The sequence below is a fragment of the Raphanus sativus genome, chromosome 2 (assembly GCF_000801105.2).
Source record: "Raphanus sativus cultivar WK10039 chromosome 2, ASM80110v3, whole genome shotgun sequence".
Lineage (NCBI taxonomy): Eukaryota > Viridiplantae > Streptophyta > Magnoliopsida > Brassicales > Brassicaceae > Raphanus > Raphanus sativus.
In genome coordinates this window covers 29474539-29494055 of record NC_079512.1, presented here as the reverse complement: position 1 = coordinate 29494055, position 19517 = coordinate 29474539, and the positions used below count along the sequence as shown (strand labels likewise).

The 19517-nt window shown below is 34.9% G+C and overlaps 2 protein-coding genes and 1 pseudogene across 2 annotated transcripts; all 3 read left to right on the top strand.

The window, feature by feature from the left end:
• The first annotated feature begins 1375 nt into the window (after window positions 1-1375).
• On the top strand, window positions 1376-2971 carry LOC108840746 (protein SRC2-like). The gene has a single exon (XM_018613575.2). The coding sequence runs from the start codon at window positions 1479-1481 to the stop codon at window positions 2799-2801; it is 1323 nt and encodes a 440-aa protein (XP_018469077.2). The 5' UTR covers window positions 1376-1478; the 3' UTR covers window positions 2802-2971.
• Window positions 2972-6846: 3875 nt separating this feature from the next.
• Window positions 6847-8531, top strand: LOC108839396 (uncharacterized; annotated as a pseudogene).
• A 1560-nt stretch (window positions 8532-10091) lies between these two features.
• LOC108826537 (cysteine-tryptophan domain-containing zinc finger protein 7) lies at window positions 10092-15486 on the top strand. Its single transcript, XM_018599917.2, has 11 exons — window positions 10092-10601; window positions 10785-10854; window positions 10934-11067; window positions 11233-11592; window positions 11688-12412; window positions 12557-12906; window positions 12996-13483; window positions 13641-13801; window positions 13938-14098; window positions 14290-14447; window positions 14821-15486. Exons 1-11 carry the CDS (start codon window positions 10521-10523, stop codon window positions 15034-15036), a joined length of 2904 nt encoding a protein of 967 aa, XP_018455419.2. The 5' UTR covers window positions 10092-10520; the 3' UTR covers window positions 15037-15486.
• The last annotated feature ends 4031 nt before the right edge of the window (window positions 15487-19517 follow it).

Below are 19517 nucleotides of genomic sequence, written 5' to 3'. Positions count from 1 at the left end.
TACTGCCAAGACCTACCTATCAGGTAAATAATTCATACCACTTACATTCTTATCTCCAGAATTAAAATATAACGAAGTAATCTGCGCATGATGCAAGACCTAAAATCACACAATCCAGAAACCAAATCAAAACTCATAATAGGCCTATTGCTAAACAGGTAATCTTAACCAAAAAATTAAAATTTTAAAATTAAATCAACACCTAATCATACATAGAATTCCATTTTAGGTCCACAATGGTTAAACTTATGCTGTGGGACAACCAAGCCGTAGATTTTAGGTTCCTACAAACCAAGAAAAATAAGAAATTTCAAGTTGTTATCGCCACAAGCATCATCCCAACACTATCTAAGGATAACTGATCTATAATTAATTTATTATAAATACAAGTACTAAACTGCAGAAACCTAAAATCTGCGGCAATTTTACTATAATTAATTTATTAAATTAATTTTAATTTATTATTAATTTCAAATTTACTACTGCAGGTATACTATAACTCGTTTCTTCACTAATTACAAAATTTTACTTTGACTCTTCAATCAAACACTTCAAAAGACAATAGCAAGTCAACCAAAAGATGAACTCAATGCAAACTTCACCTATTCATCGGAATTAAACCATCAAGGCAAATCATAGCCATAGAGAAAGAAAAAACTCTCTAAACCTTTTTATGGTTTTTTTATTCGTGTCCTAGCAACTTTTTATATTACATCTTGGGATCTAATTATACCACCCAACTCTATTCTCATCAATTAATTCACAAAGTGGAAAAAATCCGTGATACAACACATAATAAAATCTTAATTAAATTAAACAATAAAATTTGATTTTTTTTCCTAAATTATCATCTGAAAATTAAAATATCTAAAAATATTTTTCGCTCGTAGCGGACAAAGACTCTAATAAACGTAATAACTTATATTTTCTAATAATTTTTTTAAAGAAATAACATTTCTCTAAAGTGAAATCGTAAAATAGTATCTTTGAAATTTTCCTTCTTCAGTATAGAATCATTTATACAAAGTTTTGTACATTGTTGATCCGAACTATGAGTATGGTATTTTGAATACGTCTCCTCTTTTATCGAGTGGAACTTCTCTTATGTGATGTAACTCGTTGAATTGTGCTAGTGGGACACCACTCGAGGTAGACATAACGTTTTTTTTTAATTCAGATTTCATGAGGTCATAAAATCTTATTTTAAAAAAAAAATTACACAATGTAAGCGTAGTAAGTTCATGACTAAGAAGATTTTTTCAGCGTGATTATACGTATGTACCCTACAACATGGACAAGGTGCGTTTTTTTTTTTTTTTTTGAAACACTAAGGTCAACTACTACATTCAGACAAAGGGACAAGGTGCGTTATATTTCTATAATTTTGTAACATTAGAAGTTGTCCACACGCAAACTTGTGTATATTTTTGTCTTACTTTACATTTGCTAAAATAGTACAATACAAGAGTTTCTAAAAAATGGCTTCCTCACATTTGCAAAGAGCCATAGAGAACCCAACGCTTGAGCTCAAAGTTGTATCAGCCAGTGGCCTCAGCCATGTTGTTGCCACAGACAAGATGGACGTATACGCGGTCGTTTCAGTTAACGACGAAACAAGACAAGCGGCCAAAACACCCATCGACTACGATGGTGGTCCAAATCCGACGTGGAACCACACCGTGAAGTTTACCGTCAGCGAAGAAGCAGCCCGTGAAGGTCTATTAACACTCAAGGTCGAGTTATTTAGCTATTTGCTCGAGGGGAAGGATGACCTTTATTTAGGAGACGTCGACGTCTCGGTTCAGGAGCTTTTCGCCTCAAACCCGCTTCCACCGTTTGCAAACGGTAACGTCAATAAAATGAAGTCGTTGACTTTCCCTGTCAAAGTCACAGGAGGAAGTACCAACGCAAAGTTGAGCCTCTTGTACCGGATTAAACCAGTAGCGGTTATGGGTTCATATCCTCTGGCGCCTCAGCATCATTCTCCATCGATTGGTCGACCGGTTTATTCACACTCGGATCAAACCGCTACGACTAAACTGATCCTAGAGATTGTGATCAAATTCGCCAGAAACATCGAAGATGTCAACGCCTTTTTGGCTATGGACGTATATGCTTCTGTTGCAATCTGTAAGGATAGAGAAGTTAAGGATAGGATCAATACCCCTGTGGCTTTCTCCGCCAATACAAACCCTAAGTGGAATCAGATGATTAAGTTTTTAATCGATGAAAAAGTAGCTCAAGAAGGGCGTTCGATGCTCCTCGTGGAGTTGATGAGCCACAGACCTTTACTTGGTGACAAGGAAGTAGGATCTATCAGACTTCCGATTCAACAACTGTTAGTCTCAAATCCACCTTCATCATCAGCCAGTGATGATGCTAACGGTATGAAGTTGGAGACGCATGCTTTGACCGGTCCTTACGGGAAGAAAGGTGTCGTGACCTTCGCGTATAGGTTTCTTGCAGAACAAGTTAAAGTTTCAACGGTTCCAACACCATATACAACATCCCAACCATGTATTATGTATCTACCGGTTAAGTCTCGTTCATACGCTTCGTCTGATCCGATTCAGGTGACCTCTAGCTATGTTAATGTTCAACAAGGTGGAAATGGTGGGTGTAGCAACAGTTTAGTACCAATATATATGCCGCCACAATATCCATCACATGGATATCAACAACATTTATCATGGAAACAGCAACCTCGAGCGCAACCGCAGCCACCACCACAACATTCGGATCTTAAACCACTGTCTCAACAGCCACTCCCTCAGTCACTACCCGATACACAAGAAGCATAGATGTGTCGCATTCGTGCTCCATCTTTTTTTTTTTGCTATGACATTCGTGCTCCATTAAGGCATGAAAATAAAATGTTACTTATTTTTTAATGCATTGGACTACTTTCATCCTTCTGAATTTGTAAGAAGTAATCTCCTTGTATTTTCAGTTAATTTGTGTCGTTCCTCTTTTTTTTTTGAAAGAGTTGTTCCTCTTTTCATTAGCTTTTTCATTGGCTTGAAGTTTAATAAAATGCATTTTCCCAAGAAGTTTCCGTTACTTTTTCCAAATGTCTTAACATTTCCACTTTCATAATTTCAATTTTCTTAACCACTTTCATTTTTTAATTGATGTTCTAAGTTTGTTTTTAGCCACTTTCTTATTCTCTTTTTTGTTTGTTTGTGTGGAAGTGGTCTTGTGAGTAATGGTGGGAAACCAGACCACACAGACATCTTATTGCCTTTTGGAAATAGTCTATGTACAGAAATTGATCCAGCTATATATGAAATTTCAATTACTATAGAAATTTTATTACTTCCAAAGGGTATGTACGTATAATTTATAAAGATCTACTCTACAACAACATGGTTTTTGGTACTTATAAAAAAACATGGTTTTTGCTTTGTATAATATATATATATATTATCTTATCTTTCATATATAATATGGTAACTCAGAAAATGTCCACACGGTTGTGTATTTTTAAATACCATTGTCTTAGCTTGGAGACAAGATCATGTGGAGACTAGCTTTCCACCAAAATGTCTTCCCAACGGTTGCAAAGAACGACAGAGAACCCAACTCTTGAGGTTAAAGTCATATCAGCCTGTGATATCAGCTACATCGATTCGACAGCCAAGGTGGAGGTGTACGCCGTCGTTTCACTCAGAGACTACTATACTCAAAAGAAACAAGCAGCCAAAACACCCATTGACTACGATGGTGGTTCCAACCCGACGTGGAATCACACCATTAAGTTCTCCGTCAACGAGAAAGCTGCGTGTGAGGGTCTATTAACCATCAACGTCAAGTTATTTAGCTATTGGCTCGAAGGAGATAACGACCTTTAGTTGGGAGAAGTCAATTGTCTAACTGGTAACCGATTTGAGAATATAAGGAACGATCGGGGAATAAACAAAAAGAATGAACAAGAATAAATTAAAAGGAATAAATGCAGAGAAGAAATGAAATAAATTGTCCTTGTAAATGGTAACCTACAAAAGGAATGAATATTTTTAACTAAAGTAATTTAGAAACACATGACGTGATCTGCTTGTGTTTTTTGAACTTGACATGATATCTAACAAACACATACAAAATATGAAAATATTATGTTATTTTCCATCTTAATTCTTGTTATGATATAGAACCATCTTAAAAACATCCCCTAGGGTTTGTTTAGCAAACCTATCGGACTAACGTTAAATGCAAGAGGCTTCCGTTGCTAGAAAAGAAAAACGTGTTAACGTGTTGTAATTGTGTAACGTAATGTTCTTTGAAGACTTATCTCGTATAAGCTTTCTTTTCCTTTATACGTGACAATATTCTAATCCGTCTTTTCAAGGACGGATATGTATTTATTAATTTTTGTATTTAAATTTTGTATTTGATTTTTTAATAATTATATTTTTGTTTAATATTAATTTAGTTTGATAGAAGAATCCTTTAAATAAATGAAATTTATAGTTAAACATAGTATTTATCAATAGGTTATATTCATGTTTTAGTAGAATAAATATAACATAAAAGAAGTTATTTAAGATATATATATATATATATATATATATATATATATATATATAACTATTTGATTAAAAAAAGATATATAAATAACTGTAAAATTCTTTAATGGTTTAAATACTAAAGTTGCAACAACAAAGGAAAAGTAGTTGAGTGAAATGGATCTACTCCGTTACAAGTTAAGTAACTGCCATCCATTTTAGTTTATTTAGATTGAGTTATTCAATTATCTATATTATATGTAATCCAGTAGCATAAAGAAGTAATATTCCAGGATAGAGTGATGACAAATACTCCCTCCGTTTCGTAAAGATCCATATTCTAAAAAAAATAGTTTCAAAAATATATATTTTTTACTTTTTCAATATATTATTTAATAAAAAATTGTTAACTTCAAAAGAGTTAATAGTGTTTATTAGATTTTTATTGGTTAAAAGTATGAAAAATTGTTATTCACAAAACAATGCATTTACAATCAAATTTAATGTGATTTTTCTTAATATATGTGAAAAGTCTAGGATATGCATCTTTTTGAAACAGAAGAAATAAAGTAATAGCATAAAATTAGTTCAGTCAATAAAAAATATAGAATATTTTGTAATTGATTACAAATTTCAAGTACCATTAAATTTTGTTTAGAAAGATGAGAACATTGCTTATTTTAAATCAAAATAGAAAATTTTAAAAACCACTTAAAGTAATACAGACGGAGTAACACAATTTAACAAGATAGTAAAATAAAAATTTTAAAAATTAAATTTAAATATATAATTTCAATAGAAGCATAACTAATGTATAAGTTTTTTTTTGACAATAACTAATGTATAAGTTTATTTAAATATAAACAATATACTGTATATTTTGTTTTTGTTTTGTGACAAAAAGTTTGTTTTTGTTCACAAAAAGATTTTTTTTTGTTTTTGTTCACACTGAAGTTTATCTTTAACTTTTCTGAACAAATTAATATTATTTTTCATTTAACACTTAAAAATATATTTTCATTTACAGTATATATTTTCTATTCACCAAATAGAAATGCGTAATTCAACAACAGATAGTGGTGATACTTTTAGGAAAAAAAATTATGGGGGTACTGGTATATATTTATAGAAACAATAATTTCAATAACCCTAAGCGAATGGTCAGCTAAAAAAACTGATTTTGTTTATTGGGTAATTAATAGTTTTCTTTTGTCAAAATGTTTTCTTTCATCTATCATGATCCAACGCACGAAATCACTAGTCGGGGCCTAACTGTTTCAAACACAGCGGTTGCGGTTGCGGATGCGAGAGTTTACAGGTGTGGGTGGTTGCGGTTTCAAGTGTTACATGGCGTTTTGTATGACTGGCGTAACATTTAAAAATTGTTGCGTTTGCGAAATGTTTGTGACTGGTTGATTATGAGACATTACAGCGGTTTTATAATAAATTATCAATATACACATATTATAATATTATAAAATATAAAAACACATAATATTGTGATAAAATATAATAACTGTTAATATAATATGATTAATAATAATATTAAGTTTTTTTTTAATTTTTAAGTAGTTGAAAGTTATAGTTTTAATATATTTTTATGAAGATTTATATCAAAACTTTTAAAGAATATTTTGGATCTTTTTTATATATGTATATATCTTTATATGTGTATATATGTTTATATATGTATGTATATTAATTTTAAAAATTATGATGAATAGCTACTTTAAAGTTTTTATAAAAAAATACTATATTGTTTGTGAATTTAAATTAATATAAGTTGTGTATATATTTTTATTTATAATATTTTAAATTTTAAACTTTGAAGTTTAAAATATTTAGAAAAAAAAAGTTTAATATTTTTTTATCCAACCGTAACCGCCCACAACCGCAAACTCTAGCTGAAACCAGCTTTTGATTTTAAGAGATTCGAAGCGGTTTGAAGCGATTTATAACGGTTTGTATGATTGTTTTGAAATGCTGTTAACTGCTACCAACCACAAAAACTGCGTTTGCGGGTGGTAGCGGAAAAACCACTCAACCCCTTAATCTTAGGAGTTTTATAAGAAACTTTTTTTTAAAGAAGTTATAATATAATGAGTATATAAGTAGACTTTCTTTCCAGCTGGTTTCTAATCTTATAAGAATTTATAGTTGACATAATATTAGCCTGTATGTAAATAATACTATTTGTTGTTAATGCTGTATGTCTATATATAATATATGTACAAAACATTTCTGATGCTTTGTGTATATGTCAACGCATTACTTGGTAATTATCTTTGTCAGAACTCAGCATTTGCCAAATTTTCCAAGACAAGACTTGATTCTCTTCCCGAAAATGTCACCACCGGAGTTGCAAAGAGGCAGAGAGAATAATCCAACCTTGGAGCTCAAAATCATATCAGCCAATGATGTTAGCCATATCAATTCAACATACAAGATGGACGTGTACGCCGTTGTTTCAATCACCGGCGGCACTACTCAACAGAAACAAGCAGCCAAGACACCCATTGACTTTAACGGATGTTCCAATCCGACGTGGAACCACACCGTCAAGTTCTCCATCGACGAGGAAGCAGTCCAGTTTACCCTCACGGTCAAGTTGTTTAGCTACTGGCTAGAAGATGAAAACGACCTTTATTTGGGACAAGTTACCATCTCTGTTCAGGAGCTTCTTGCTTCAAATCCGGTTCAACCGTTAACTTTCCCTTTAAAAGTCTCTCGTACCGGTTTAACCCGGCAGCAACACTTGATGATATGTCTCCTTCGGCCCCGGACTACTCGCTTGCGTTTGGTCAACCCGTTCACCCAACTCCGGATCCAGCAAGTTCAGGTCAGCCCGTTTACCTAAATACGGATCCAGCAAGTTCAGGTCAGCCCGTTTACCTAAATCCGGATCCAGCGAGTTTAGGTCAGCCTGTCATGCTTTCCCCTCAGTTTCAAACCACTATGCGGAAACTGAAACTGATGCTTGTGATCAAATCCGCTAAAGACATAAGAAGTGTCAGCATAGGTAACGACATGAACGTATACGCTTCGGTTATGATCCGTGGGTAAGACACGAATTAAAGATACAGCTAATACCCCTGTCGCCTATTGCATCTACAGAAACCCGAAATGGGACCACGAAGTTGAGTTTTGTCTAGACGAGAAGTTAATTCAAGAGGGACGTTTGACCCTCATTGTGAAACTAATCGGCGTGAGAGCGTTACTTGGGGAAAAAGGCGTTGGTGAGGTCGTAGTCTCGTTGCAGGAGCTTTATGGATTAAACCCACCGTCTCCTATGCCATCTAACGGTGATGATGACGACGGCATGAGTTTGATGACCCGGGATGTGAAGGTTTCTTCAGGGAGAAAAGGAACATTGAGCTTCACATATAAGTTTCTTGCGGAGCAAGCTCCCCAACCGTTTTTTATGTATCCTATTCAAGGAACCTCGGGTTACACAGTTTTTCAACCCGGAGCAAATGCTGTACAAAGCAACGGTCAGTTACCAATTTATATGCCACCACAATATCATCAGTCGCAGCCTCAACCTCAGCCTCTCCACCAGCCACTAGTGCATACACAACCACATCAGTCACAAGGATACCAACAATATTCACCAACGCAGCCACATAAGCCGCAATCTCAAAACCAACCACTCTACCACCCACAATGCATACACAATCACTTTCATACCAGCAATACCGTCCGTCACAACAGCAAGTGCAGCCGCAACCACAGCTGCACCAGCTTCCACAAACGCAACAACCAACACAACCAGAGCCACAAACACAAAGCCAAAAACCGGCAATGAAGCCACAAGGAGGGAGTACTGCGGCGCTAGGACTAGGGGCGGCGTTTGTGGGAAGAGTAATAGGTGGGGCTTTAATGGGTGAAATGATGTCCGATGAAGTAACCATGTATGAGGCTTGATGCCTGATCGGCTTTATTTAAATTCCATTAGAGTTTTCTGAATTTTATTTTCATTGTTTTGTTTCGCTTGTTCAGTTTGGCAGGCTTCTGTGTTTTTGTTTCCTTCACTTCTTTACTTCCATGGGAATTTTATGATTTGACATGGTTCATGAGATAGTATATGTATTTCATTGGTTTGTAGACATTTCCCACCACCAGAAGTCTTCCCAAGATACATATGAATATATATCTTTTTTTACTAGAAAAAACTACAACACATAGCATTACCATATTATTTACAATGTTTCTTCTGTAACCACACAAATATTTATTATAATAAAATATACATTAAGCTAAAAAACTAAAACACTTGAACAAAAAAGCTAAAAAACTAGAACTACATATATGGTTTTTATGCACCATTTAACACTAAATCATCATTTTTTATATTTAAATGTAAATCCAAACATCACAATGTAATAAACATGTAAAATATGTAATCTAATAATTCTATATTATTATCTTCAAATCTAATATAAATATCATAAGTAATTTTTTTCAGATCTAATATTAATGTATGAAATTTATATATATTTTTATTTTATTTTAGTTATGTCTATTATATTCATTTAAAAATAATATATATAAAAATTATGTTTAGTTGTTTATGTCAAATGGTTACACATTTTATCTTAATATTATTAGTATATATTTAATATTTTTGGTTCGATTTAAAACCAAACTAAATTGAACTATTTAGATGATAAAATTTTGAACCAAATGATTTAGACATATATTTTGATTTGATTCGGATTGGTTTGTGTTCGGATCGGTTTGGTTCGTTCGGTTTGTTTTCACTTTGCCCTCTCCCTAAATATATCTGAAAGTAAGTTGACAATAAATGTATTTGTGTTGACTTAGTGATTAGGTTGGTCTGAAAGTATGTTGGAAATGAATATAGATTTGATATCAATGAGTCGTACCATTTGAGATATGAATATTTGAAGTTTGCTATTATGGATCCTTTGGTGAGTTAGTCTGTTGAATAATCCCACGTTAATAACTTTGTGAAGGATCGAATAAATGTAAGCATTAAATGTGCCTCGGACAAAATAGTGCTTGAGTAGCAGACTCTTGTAAATTATACTTTATAACCAAAAGGTTGTTAAATATTATAGGTGAAAAGGGCTACCCACCTCAGCATTGATAGAAAGATTACTGACTTAAAGTTATTTCTCTTTTAATATACAAGAGATTAGTAAAAATTTAATGGAGATTGCTCTACTTATGGTATTATTAATTATATTTATTACGATAATGACTATTACTTTCTTACAATATAAATTGTGTTGTTTGGAATAGAGAATGGTATTTCTTTTTTATACCAAGATGACCCAAACATTTAGGATGTTATTCATATACTAGGGATGGAGTGGCATCAAATATAATGGGCCTCTAGACCCAGGAAAGGAAGGGGCTAATAACAACACGATACGCTTAAGAAAATATGGGGTGTCTTGTCTATTTTAAAATAGCAGGTTATGAACGTTAAATTCTACGAAATAATAGGGGTACAACATGTAAATATCTGTGTAGCTTTAAATGAAAAGAAACGAAGAAAAAAAAGAAAAAAAGGCAAACAGAAAAATTAATTGTAAAATAAATAGATTAAAATCATTAAACCAAAGAAGAACCCTCCAAAAGAAACACAACACTTCTGGTTTGCGTCTTTGTCTTGCAATAAAAACACGGAGACGCAAAAGGGAAGTGGCGAACGTTTCGTAAAACCTTGTTTCGCCGCCTCCTCGGTTTTCGACTCGGGTTCCCAACTCGACTCAGTGATCGAAAATCGTTCCAAACGTCTCTGATCGTTGGTTCGGGTTTTTTAATAACGGGATTAAGCGATTAAATTACGCGTTTTTTGTTTGTTTGTTTGCAAACAATCAAAAACTCAGAACTTTGTGGTTGGAGATTGAAAAAAGTTGAGGGCTTTACGAGGATAATCTGACTGTTTATAATTTCAGTTTCTGTGTGTTGTGTGTGTGTGGCCGATGTTGGATTTTCGAGACGGTTTGTAGGCGGGCAGAGAGTTGAGTGTTTTGGTGGTTATTGAGAATGGGAGAAAGTTATGAACTTGAAGAAGGAGAATTTAAGTGTTCTGCTAATGTTGATCTTGACCTTGATCTCTCCTACATTGTGAGCCTTCATTCTCGTTTACTAGTTTTTTTTCCATTAAAAATAATGTTCCCTGTGTTAATTAATTATGTTATGTTGAATAGTTAAGATTCTTCTGAGTGCTGCCTCTTGATCGTATTATATTTATGTTGCTGCATTGTTGAAATAAAAGCCTTTGTTTTTTGGTTTGTTTGTGTTTTGAAGGACAAGAAGATACAGAATGTACTAGGCCACTTTCAAAAAAAATTTGAACTGGGATCCTTGGATATGTTCGGTAAGTAATATTATCAGTGGCTTTAGTGAGACTGTTGAGAGGTGGAGACTTAATTTGATAGAATGATATGACTGGTCAGGTCCAACAGTCTATAAATATGGATCATTTTTGCCCACTTACAAACGTCCTCCTGCGGTGGTGCCACCACCATGTCAAAGGAGTCCCATGGTGACTAGTGACGTTCAAAGATTTCCAAACAACTCACCGCTGAAGGTATATGAGAAAATTTGGATTTGAAAATATCTCCTTGAATTTGTGTTCTTATTATGGATTATCTTAGACCTTTTAGTGGATCAGTACTTGTTCTGATTGTTACTTTAGTATTATAAGTACTTTACATATGAGTTAGTAATAAATTGTTTTTCTTTTCTTGCGCAGAACGTTGTTCAGAAGTTTCAGTCACTACCTGCTACATCTTGTAAACCAACAAGTATTCAGGACTCCCATACCAATCAGTCTTCAGGATCCCTTTTGCCTCAAGCTCCTGGAAAGGTTACCACCATAAAGAAAGAAGATGCAAGAGCACCAGGCAATGATTCGACTGATCATAAGCCTATTAGAGTTCGAATCAAAATGGGTTCTAAAATCTTGTCTCAAAAGGTTACGATGGTTTGCAACGATCTTGGTCTCGATGATTCCCCAAATTCGCCGACCCGAAACAGCCATGATGATGGTAGCAGAATGCTCCCACATACATCTCTGGAGAAGACAAGTGAATCTCCCTCCCGTATTCTTCAGGTAGATTATATATGTCACATTCTTTTGTTCAAAACTATTTCTTTTTTGTGGATTAAGTGGTTTTGATTTTAATAAGATTTAACTTCATGAAACAGGAAATGACTGCCTTCCCTGTCCCAGAGGATCTACTGATGTCTCCTCTTCCTGAATATCTGCTTATTTTGAAGGATAAGGAGAAGAGATATACATTGTTAAGTAGTGAACCAGTTACCAAGGCAGGGAAGGTTCCTTTTACTCAGACACAGAACAAGCTTTCTGATGTTTTAGTCTGTGGGGTGACTCCAAGTGGAAGAAAAAGGAAAGCGGTTGACTGCTTTAACGCTACCACTTTGAATGAGACTAAATCAATTGGTGAGGTGAAGAAGCAAAAAGTTTCGTCCACTGGTCCCTTAGCCAGGGAGAGCACAACTTGTGGTTTAGGTGGGATAAATTCTACTAGTGATGGGTTTACAACAAAAAGTAACTTGCAGAAAGGTATCAAAAAGGATGTAGAAGAAGGTGATCCTAGAGTCGGCTTTGCTAAGTCAAACAGAATGAAGGTTGTTGGGAAACATGCTGAGAAGGAGAAAAAGACATATCCAGTAAAGTTGAAACCGAAGAGTAGCAAAAGTAACCATGGTGATAAAGTTCTATCAAAGATGCCTTCCAAGGATACTGCAAACAAAGTTGATTTTGCGCTTGCGCTTGCACCTGTCTCCACTAGTCTTGACAATGATAATTGGGCCCAATGTGATACCTGTAAAAAATGGCGGCTACTGCCCTTCAGCGAAAACCCTGATAAGCTGCCTGATACGTGGGTGTGTAGCATGCAAACCTGGCTGTAAGTATCTAATCTATTCTGTTTCTACATCATTTCACTCGCCTTCTAATATATATGGTACAGTTTGTATCTGGTGCGTCTTTCTTGTTTCATCCACTAGTCCTTTTTGGTTAAGTTTGACATCTTTCCTGAAATCTTTTGTAGGCCTCGGATGAATCATTGTGGCATCAGCCAGGAAGAGACAACAAACGCTATTACATCCATTCATCGTACTAAGGTTTACGGTCCTGAGACAAGTAATGCTGATAAAAGCTACCAATCTTTAACTTCTGGTTCTTTGCCTAATCTAATTGAGAGAAAGCCACAAGGAGTTTCAAGCAATATCCTGGTTGATGCTGCAAAGCCTACGAAAAGTACCTTACACGTGCTTAAAATAAAAAACGTAAAGCTGCCGCTAAAAACTAGTAATGCTGCTCAGATATCAACAGACTTTGGTGTGTCACAAAAGTTTACTGAGGATAAGATTGACGAGAAAGCAAAAGGGCGATCAGCAGGTCTGTCGTGGCCTTTTTACAGCTGATGTACATTTGTAACGCACTTTAAGTCTTTTTTTAAAAATCAAAGCAACTTGTCATTATTGTAGGCACTGGTATTCAGATAAAGATCAAGAAGGAAAAGGAGGCAAATGAAAGTTCCAAGCAAATCAAGACTGGTGATGGCAACAAACTCTCCAGAGATGTAAAAGCAGAAGAAATTCATTGTAAGCAAGATCTGGATTGTACTCCAGCAGAGAGGAAAGCAAAGCGTCATGACAATGGTTTGTACCCTTCTTCGGATGGAGAGCGAGCCACAAAGAAAAGATTACTCCCTCCATCGAAAGAGAAACCTGACCACCAACCTCAACCAACAACTGGTAGTGGCTCTTTATGCATACAAGCTCATGGCATTATCAATAGTCCTGTGAGAAACATGAATCAGCCAAAGCCAGAAGTATGTAAACAGACCTCAAACTTTGGTGATTTGTCTTGCACAAGTCTGAAAAGGTTCCTCGAAAATAGAGCTGGGGTTAAGAATGTCAATGCCATTCTTCAAGAGGCTGAAAAGCTGAAAAAGCTTGCTGACTGTTTAAAGGTCAGATTTTTGGTCTTCCCTCTAATGTAGTCTGAAGCTTAAAGTTCCATCTGCTATCATTAAACAAATGATGGAACATTAATATGAACCATTGCTGTCTTTCATCTTATTGTGTTTGGCGACTAATTTGGATGTCTTTCTATGTCAATGAACTCAGGACTCTGGATTTGACTATGTTGAATACAAGGAGGTCAACTTCAACGCGGCTCTCATGTTTCTATTTGGTGCTTCGCTTCTGGAAATGTTCAGTCCCGAGAAAGTGGAAGATGGGAGGATGAGCCATTTTGAAGCTTACCATACTGCTGCAAAACTCTCAGAGTAAGTGAATGATTGTGCTTTCTCATTTCCTTATAGCTGAGGAAACTGCTCATGAATTTAATGCAATTAGGTGTTGGTGTTGCCGTAGATTGTTAATGAATTGTGGTCACTGAACACTTTTGCTTGTTTGTCACAGAAGCTGTGCCCATCAATATGAAACAAATAAAGAAATGTCTGCGGCTGCTTTGGCCTATAAATGTATGGAAGTGGCTTGCATGAGGGTAGTGTATTGCAGAAGTCTAAGTCTGAGTGGGGAATGGAATGAATTGCAGAAAATGGTACAGATGACTCCTCAAGGTAAATTTTGGATTTTGCACTTATGCTAATATCAGTGAGTGGATTTTTTTTTGTCTTTCTGAAAGTTCTCTTTTCAATGTTATTTTGAATTCAGAATTTTAGTAGTTTTCATTGTCTAGAGAAATATCTGACAAAAAAAACTAGAGAAATATGTATAAAGTTATATTCTGTTTATATGATTGTTACTTCAGGTGAATCACCCTCATCATCTGCATCTGATGTGGATAGCTTTTGTCACCAAGGAGTGATTGATAAGTCTGCTAAAACAAAAAGAAGTATTTCCCATGGTCTTGGAAACCTTCTCCCTCTTGCTAAAACCCATCAAAATTTTGTTCCGCTACTAGAAGTTGTAAGTTATCCCCATATTCATCAATTATTGGAATGATACATTAGGAGCATATGAAAATGTGAGCTGGATTTGATTTTGTGAAATCTTAAGTCCTTTAAATTGGTTGATACAAAATATATTGACCAAAGAATACTTTCCTTATATCTCTAGTGCAACACTTGATGCACTAAAAAAGGATATATTGTACGAGAGTTTTCATGGATAATTTATATATTGAACTAGAGTTTGTTAGTTGAACAAGTTCATAGAGTTCCACATGGGAATCAGTGAGAAAGATTGATGTGTGCGTAGTTGAACATATCAGTCTCATGTACTATGGAGAACTAAGGTCCTTGTGTTGCATAAGCTGATATTTTACTTTGATCTGATACAGACAGAGAGTATGAATCTGGCAATGGAAGCATCGGCAAAATCCCAACATGCTCTTGGAGCAGTCACTATTGTCACCTCTGAAGAAACGAAGCACAAAGACTGTGTCTCTGCAATCAAGGAAGTTGTCGATTTTAGTTTCCATGATGTGGAAGCGCTTATTCAGTTGATTGAGGTTGCCAGGGATGTCTTACGTACATCAAGAAACCGTGGCCCATAGTGTAGTCGACTCTATTTTGTACATAGGCTCTGGTCCTATAAAAGAATAGAATAGTGTTTTAAGAAGGGAAGCCCGGAGGGGCTTGGATCTAGATTTTTCCTTTTGGTTTCATGAGCTTCCATAGAATAGTCTCATTAATTTAGCAAATTTTGTAAGGCCTAATCCATTCAAGGCTGATAGTGATTGGTTACCCTTTGAATGGATTAGGATAGGAAGACTTTGGAGAGGTGGGGAACAAGTTTGCAGTAGTAACTCTCATGTTCTTTCTTCTTTTTTGGTCTCTGGGTACTGAAGATTAATTATAGAATAATATAGAAAGAGTAGTAGGTTGCTTGGATATAGTCATTTATGAGATTGGATATGAGTTGTGACAAGACGCTGCTCTATCCCATCTGAACCTGTTTCAGTTTGTTACAAACTTTTTATTGGAAGGGAAACACTTTTTTTCTTTTGCGGTGATCATGTTCAGCATCCCTTGTGTCCTCTTCTTTCCTTCATTCTCTTCTCTATACATGAATCCCCAACATGAATAGCATAAACTGGAATCCTTAATTCCCATCCATCTCTACTCTTGAGGATTCTGAAAGCATAAGATAATGCGACATTCGCACTTGCCACTTTCTGATTTGATAGTATTACTATTAATCGCACTTGTCACTTTCTGCTCAAACTTCTATTCTTTTCGGCAACTCATAAGCTTCGTCAACACGACCCAATTTCCCGAGCATATTTGAAAATATAAGTGTTGTGCCTCGCATCAGAAGTCACACTAATCATTAAGTTCAAGTATTCTAACTCTTCAAGGTAAATTTTTGGATGGTATGAATTGTGAAATATGTACACCATATTAGGATGAGGTTCGAGGACATGCTTAATTTTTTTTTTTTTTGATAATTATGGAGATTCCAAAGATTTTTTAAGGTTCAAATACTAATTCTATGAGTTTTTATATCCGGATATACTTGGACATTAAATCTATTTAAAACACAACTAGGTGACCAATGTTATTCGGATCCCAGAGCGGAAGGTTCCTTTGAAAGACATTTACTATTAGGCCAAAACGACTTAGTTAAGTACAGTAGAACTTCTATAAATTAATAATGTTGGGACTTTAGAATTTTATTAATTTATAGAGATATTAATTTGTAAAAGTTTCCTTTTTTAGATTTTTTTTCTTTCTATTTTCTATTTTTTTATAAAATAAGAAAATATTTGATTTTACCATATATACATTATTTAAATTTTAGAAATTTTACTTTCATATGGTTTTATTGTCTTATTTGGTGTATAATTTTATGTTTTATAGAACTGTTATGTGATTTTTTGATATATTTACTAAATACTATCAAAATATATTAAAATATTAAGACAATAGATTTATTTTCATTGTAACCAACAATATAATATTTATTTTGTACTTATATAAAAAATATATATTGATAGATTATTAATTTATGATTTAATGGGACTATATATTAACATAGGAGTTTTAAAAATTTTATTATCTTATTATTTTATCGATTTGTATCATATTTTACACTAGCCCAAATTGGGACTGGCGAAATTTATTATTTTATAGAGATTATTAATTTATCGAGTATTAATTTATAGAGGTTCTACTGTATGGTATTGTTGGTTAATTGATGGTTCAGAGGTAAAGTTGTAATTGGATAATTTTATTTTGGGGTCTGAAATTGGTTAATTTATGTATACCATCATATTAATTAGGATATGGTTCTATGCTAATTACGACTGAACACCGTCATACAATTTTTAAAAACAATGTTTTTATAGAAACGAGATGCTTGATAAAAAAAAAGAGAATGATAAATTCAGCTCAAACTGATTTTATTAATTACGATACTCACGTTATGAAAATAGGCAACCTCACATAGTCTATGCCTGACAACTTAGATACTTTATTCTTACAAAACATTAGAGTAATTACTACACCAAAAAAACATCAATACTATATTAAAAGGCAAATAAGCTTCATAGATAGAGTGTCCACGTCAGCAGATTAAATTGGCCAATAGGAGAAGAAGTTCTCGCCACGTCAGACGTTACTTAGATCAGTTGGGCTTCAATCGCAGTTTCGTCCAAGCCCAGTAGCTCATCTCACGATCATTTCCTCTTTCTGCGATGAACAAACCCTATCATCGTAAACAATTGTCGATTGGGTTCCTTTCACCTCTTAGCTTCCCCTCCGTAACGTTAAAAATGTGACTAATAAAAAACGCCGATTCTCGAGTTCGCTGTTGTGGAAAAGGATTTGATGGTACATATCTGTTTATCTTCTTAATTCATCGACTCCGATCAATACTATATTAAAAGGCAAATAAGCTTCATAGATAGAGTGTCCACGTCAGCAGATTAAATTGGCCAATAGGAGAAGAAGTTCTCGCCACGTCAGACGTTACTTAGATCAGTTGGGCTTCAATCGCAGTTTCGTCCAAGCCAAGTAGCTCATCTCACGATCATTTCATCTTTCTGCGATGAACAAACCCTATCATCGTAAACAATTGTCGATTGGGTTCCTTTCACCTCTTAGCTTCCCCTCCGTAACGTTAAAAATGTGACTAATAAAAAACGCCGATTCTCGAGTTCGCTGTTGTGGAAAAGGATTTGATGGTACATATCTGTTTATCTTCTTAATTCATCGACTCCGATGATTTTTAAAATCTCCCTCTTTCGTTTATGGATTTTTCTGATCTTTCCTTAGTTTGGTTACTGCAATAAGTCTTATCGGCTAAATCTGTTATGGTGCTCTTTCCTTTGTTTGGTTACTGCAATAATCTGTTATGGTGTTCTTCATGATTACTGTTTAAAATTTTATATCAATTTTGGAGTCTATTAATGCTCCAATCTTCATGCCTTTCCTTCGTCTCTAATGGTTTTCATGTAAAGTTTATTCCTTTTGTTGGAAATTTCAAGAAAACACACAGAAAGAGTTGGATCAGGGAAAGAATCAGAAGCCGGGGGCGTGGTAAGAGACGAGTTGAGAGACTAAGCGCAACAACAAAGCGTAATATAACGGAGTGGGTGGTACCACTTGCTTACGAAAGATTAAATCGAGACATTGTTGATCAGGGACATACCTCTTTGGCATGAGTAAACGAATTGACAATCAGGAAATGCTTCCCGTGGCTTCAAGGACTTTTCCTTGGGTTGGACTATCGGTTTCCTCTTTGTCGCCAGCTTTCTTGGTCTCTTCTCTGTTGTTCCCCTGCGAAAGGTGAAAGGTTGGTTTCAGTTTTTCTTTCATGCTTTCACTAATGTGTACCAAAACCTAAGGGACAATGAGTTGAAGAGATCAGTTTCTATTTGTTTGCAGATAATGGTAATAGACTTCAAACTAACATACCCAAGTGGTACTACAACTGCTCATCTTATCAACAGCTTCCATACCCCTCAAGGTACCTTTCATTTCTTCACTTTATGCTTATTAGTTTTGACTTGTCTGCTTTCTTTTTACTCTATACTGCTTCTCTGCATCAGGAAACAAGTGATGATGTTGGGTAGATTCCTCTCCTGTAGCTTCTTTTGGAGTTTCTTCTAATGGTTCTTCACTGAAGGAGAGAATTGTGGGTTCTCAAATTTCCCATCATTTGGACTCAAAGCTGACCAATACAAGTAAGCTCAACAAACAATACGCTGAAGCTGGCTTATTGTTTTTTTTTTCCTCTCTGTATCACAATGTTAAAGTCTTGATGTACAAACAGGTTCTACTTTGATTTTCAGCAACATATATGTGGGTGCTGGGATGATATACCCATACATAATCAACATCTCTGTTCTCTTGGGAGGTATTCTCTCTTCGAGGGATAATTTGGCCTCTCACTGAAATAAATAAAAAGGAAATTGGTTTCCTGCAGATGGCGAACCCAGCAGCATGCATGGTCTCCAGTAGGTATACAAAACTCTGCTATTATAAATCCTTCTTTAAGTTTATCTCTCTCTTTGATATTATTGTTCCTTCGCAACAATCTTCGACTCAGCAATGAATTAAGAAGATAAACAGATGCAGATCTCTACCGATATGGTAATTTTTGTTTCTGTGTTTTGCGTGTGATCTTCCTTCTATTGTATACAAAATGCTATGTTTTTTCTTTTTTTTTGGTATCCTGAGATTGCTTTTCGACTTGCTGCTCTCTTATTTTGTGTTAAATGATGTCAAATGCACAGGACCTCAAATCGCAGCTGCAAGAGTTGAATCCGGAACAATAGGTAAAAGCTTTGTCTCTCCGTTTTTACATGAAATGTAAATTTTCTGATGTTTTGACTCATTTTCCATTGAATTTGTATATTGTGGTTACTTTTGGTTGAGATTGTTTCTGAGAAGTTAAGGCAGACTACTTGCAGTGAACCTATTTAAAACATCACTGTTGATATGGTAAAGACATGATGACCCACGTGTTTTAAAAAAAAAATAATCCTGCCCTTGAATCACTCATTTCAGCCCCTTCTAAATATAGGTGATT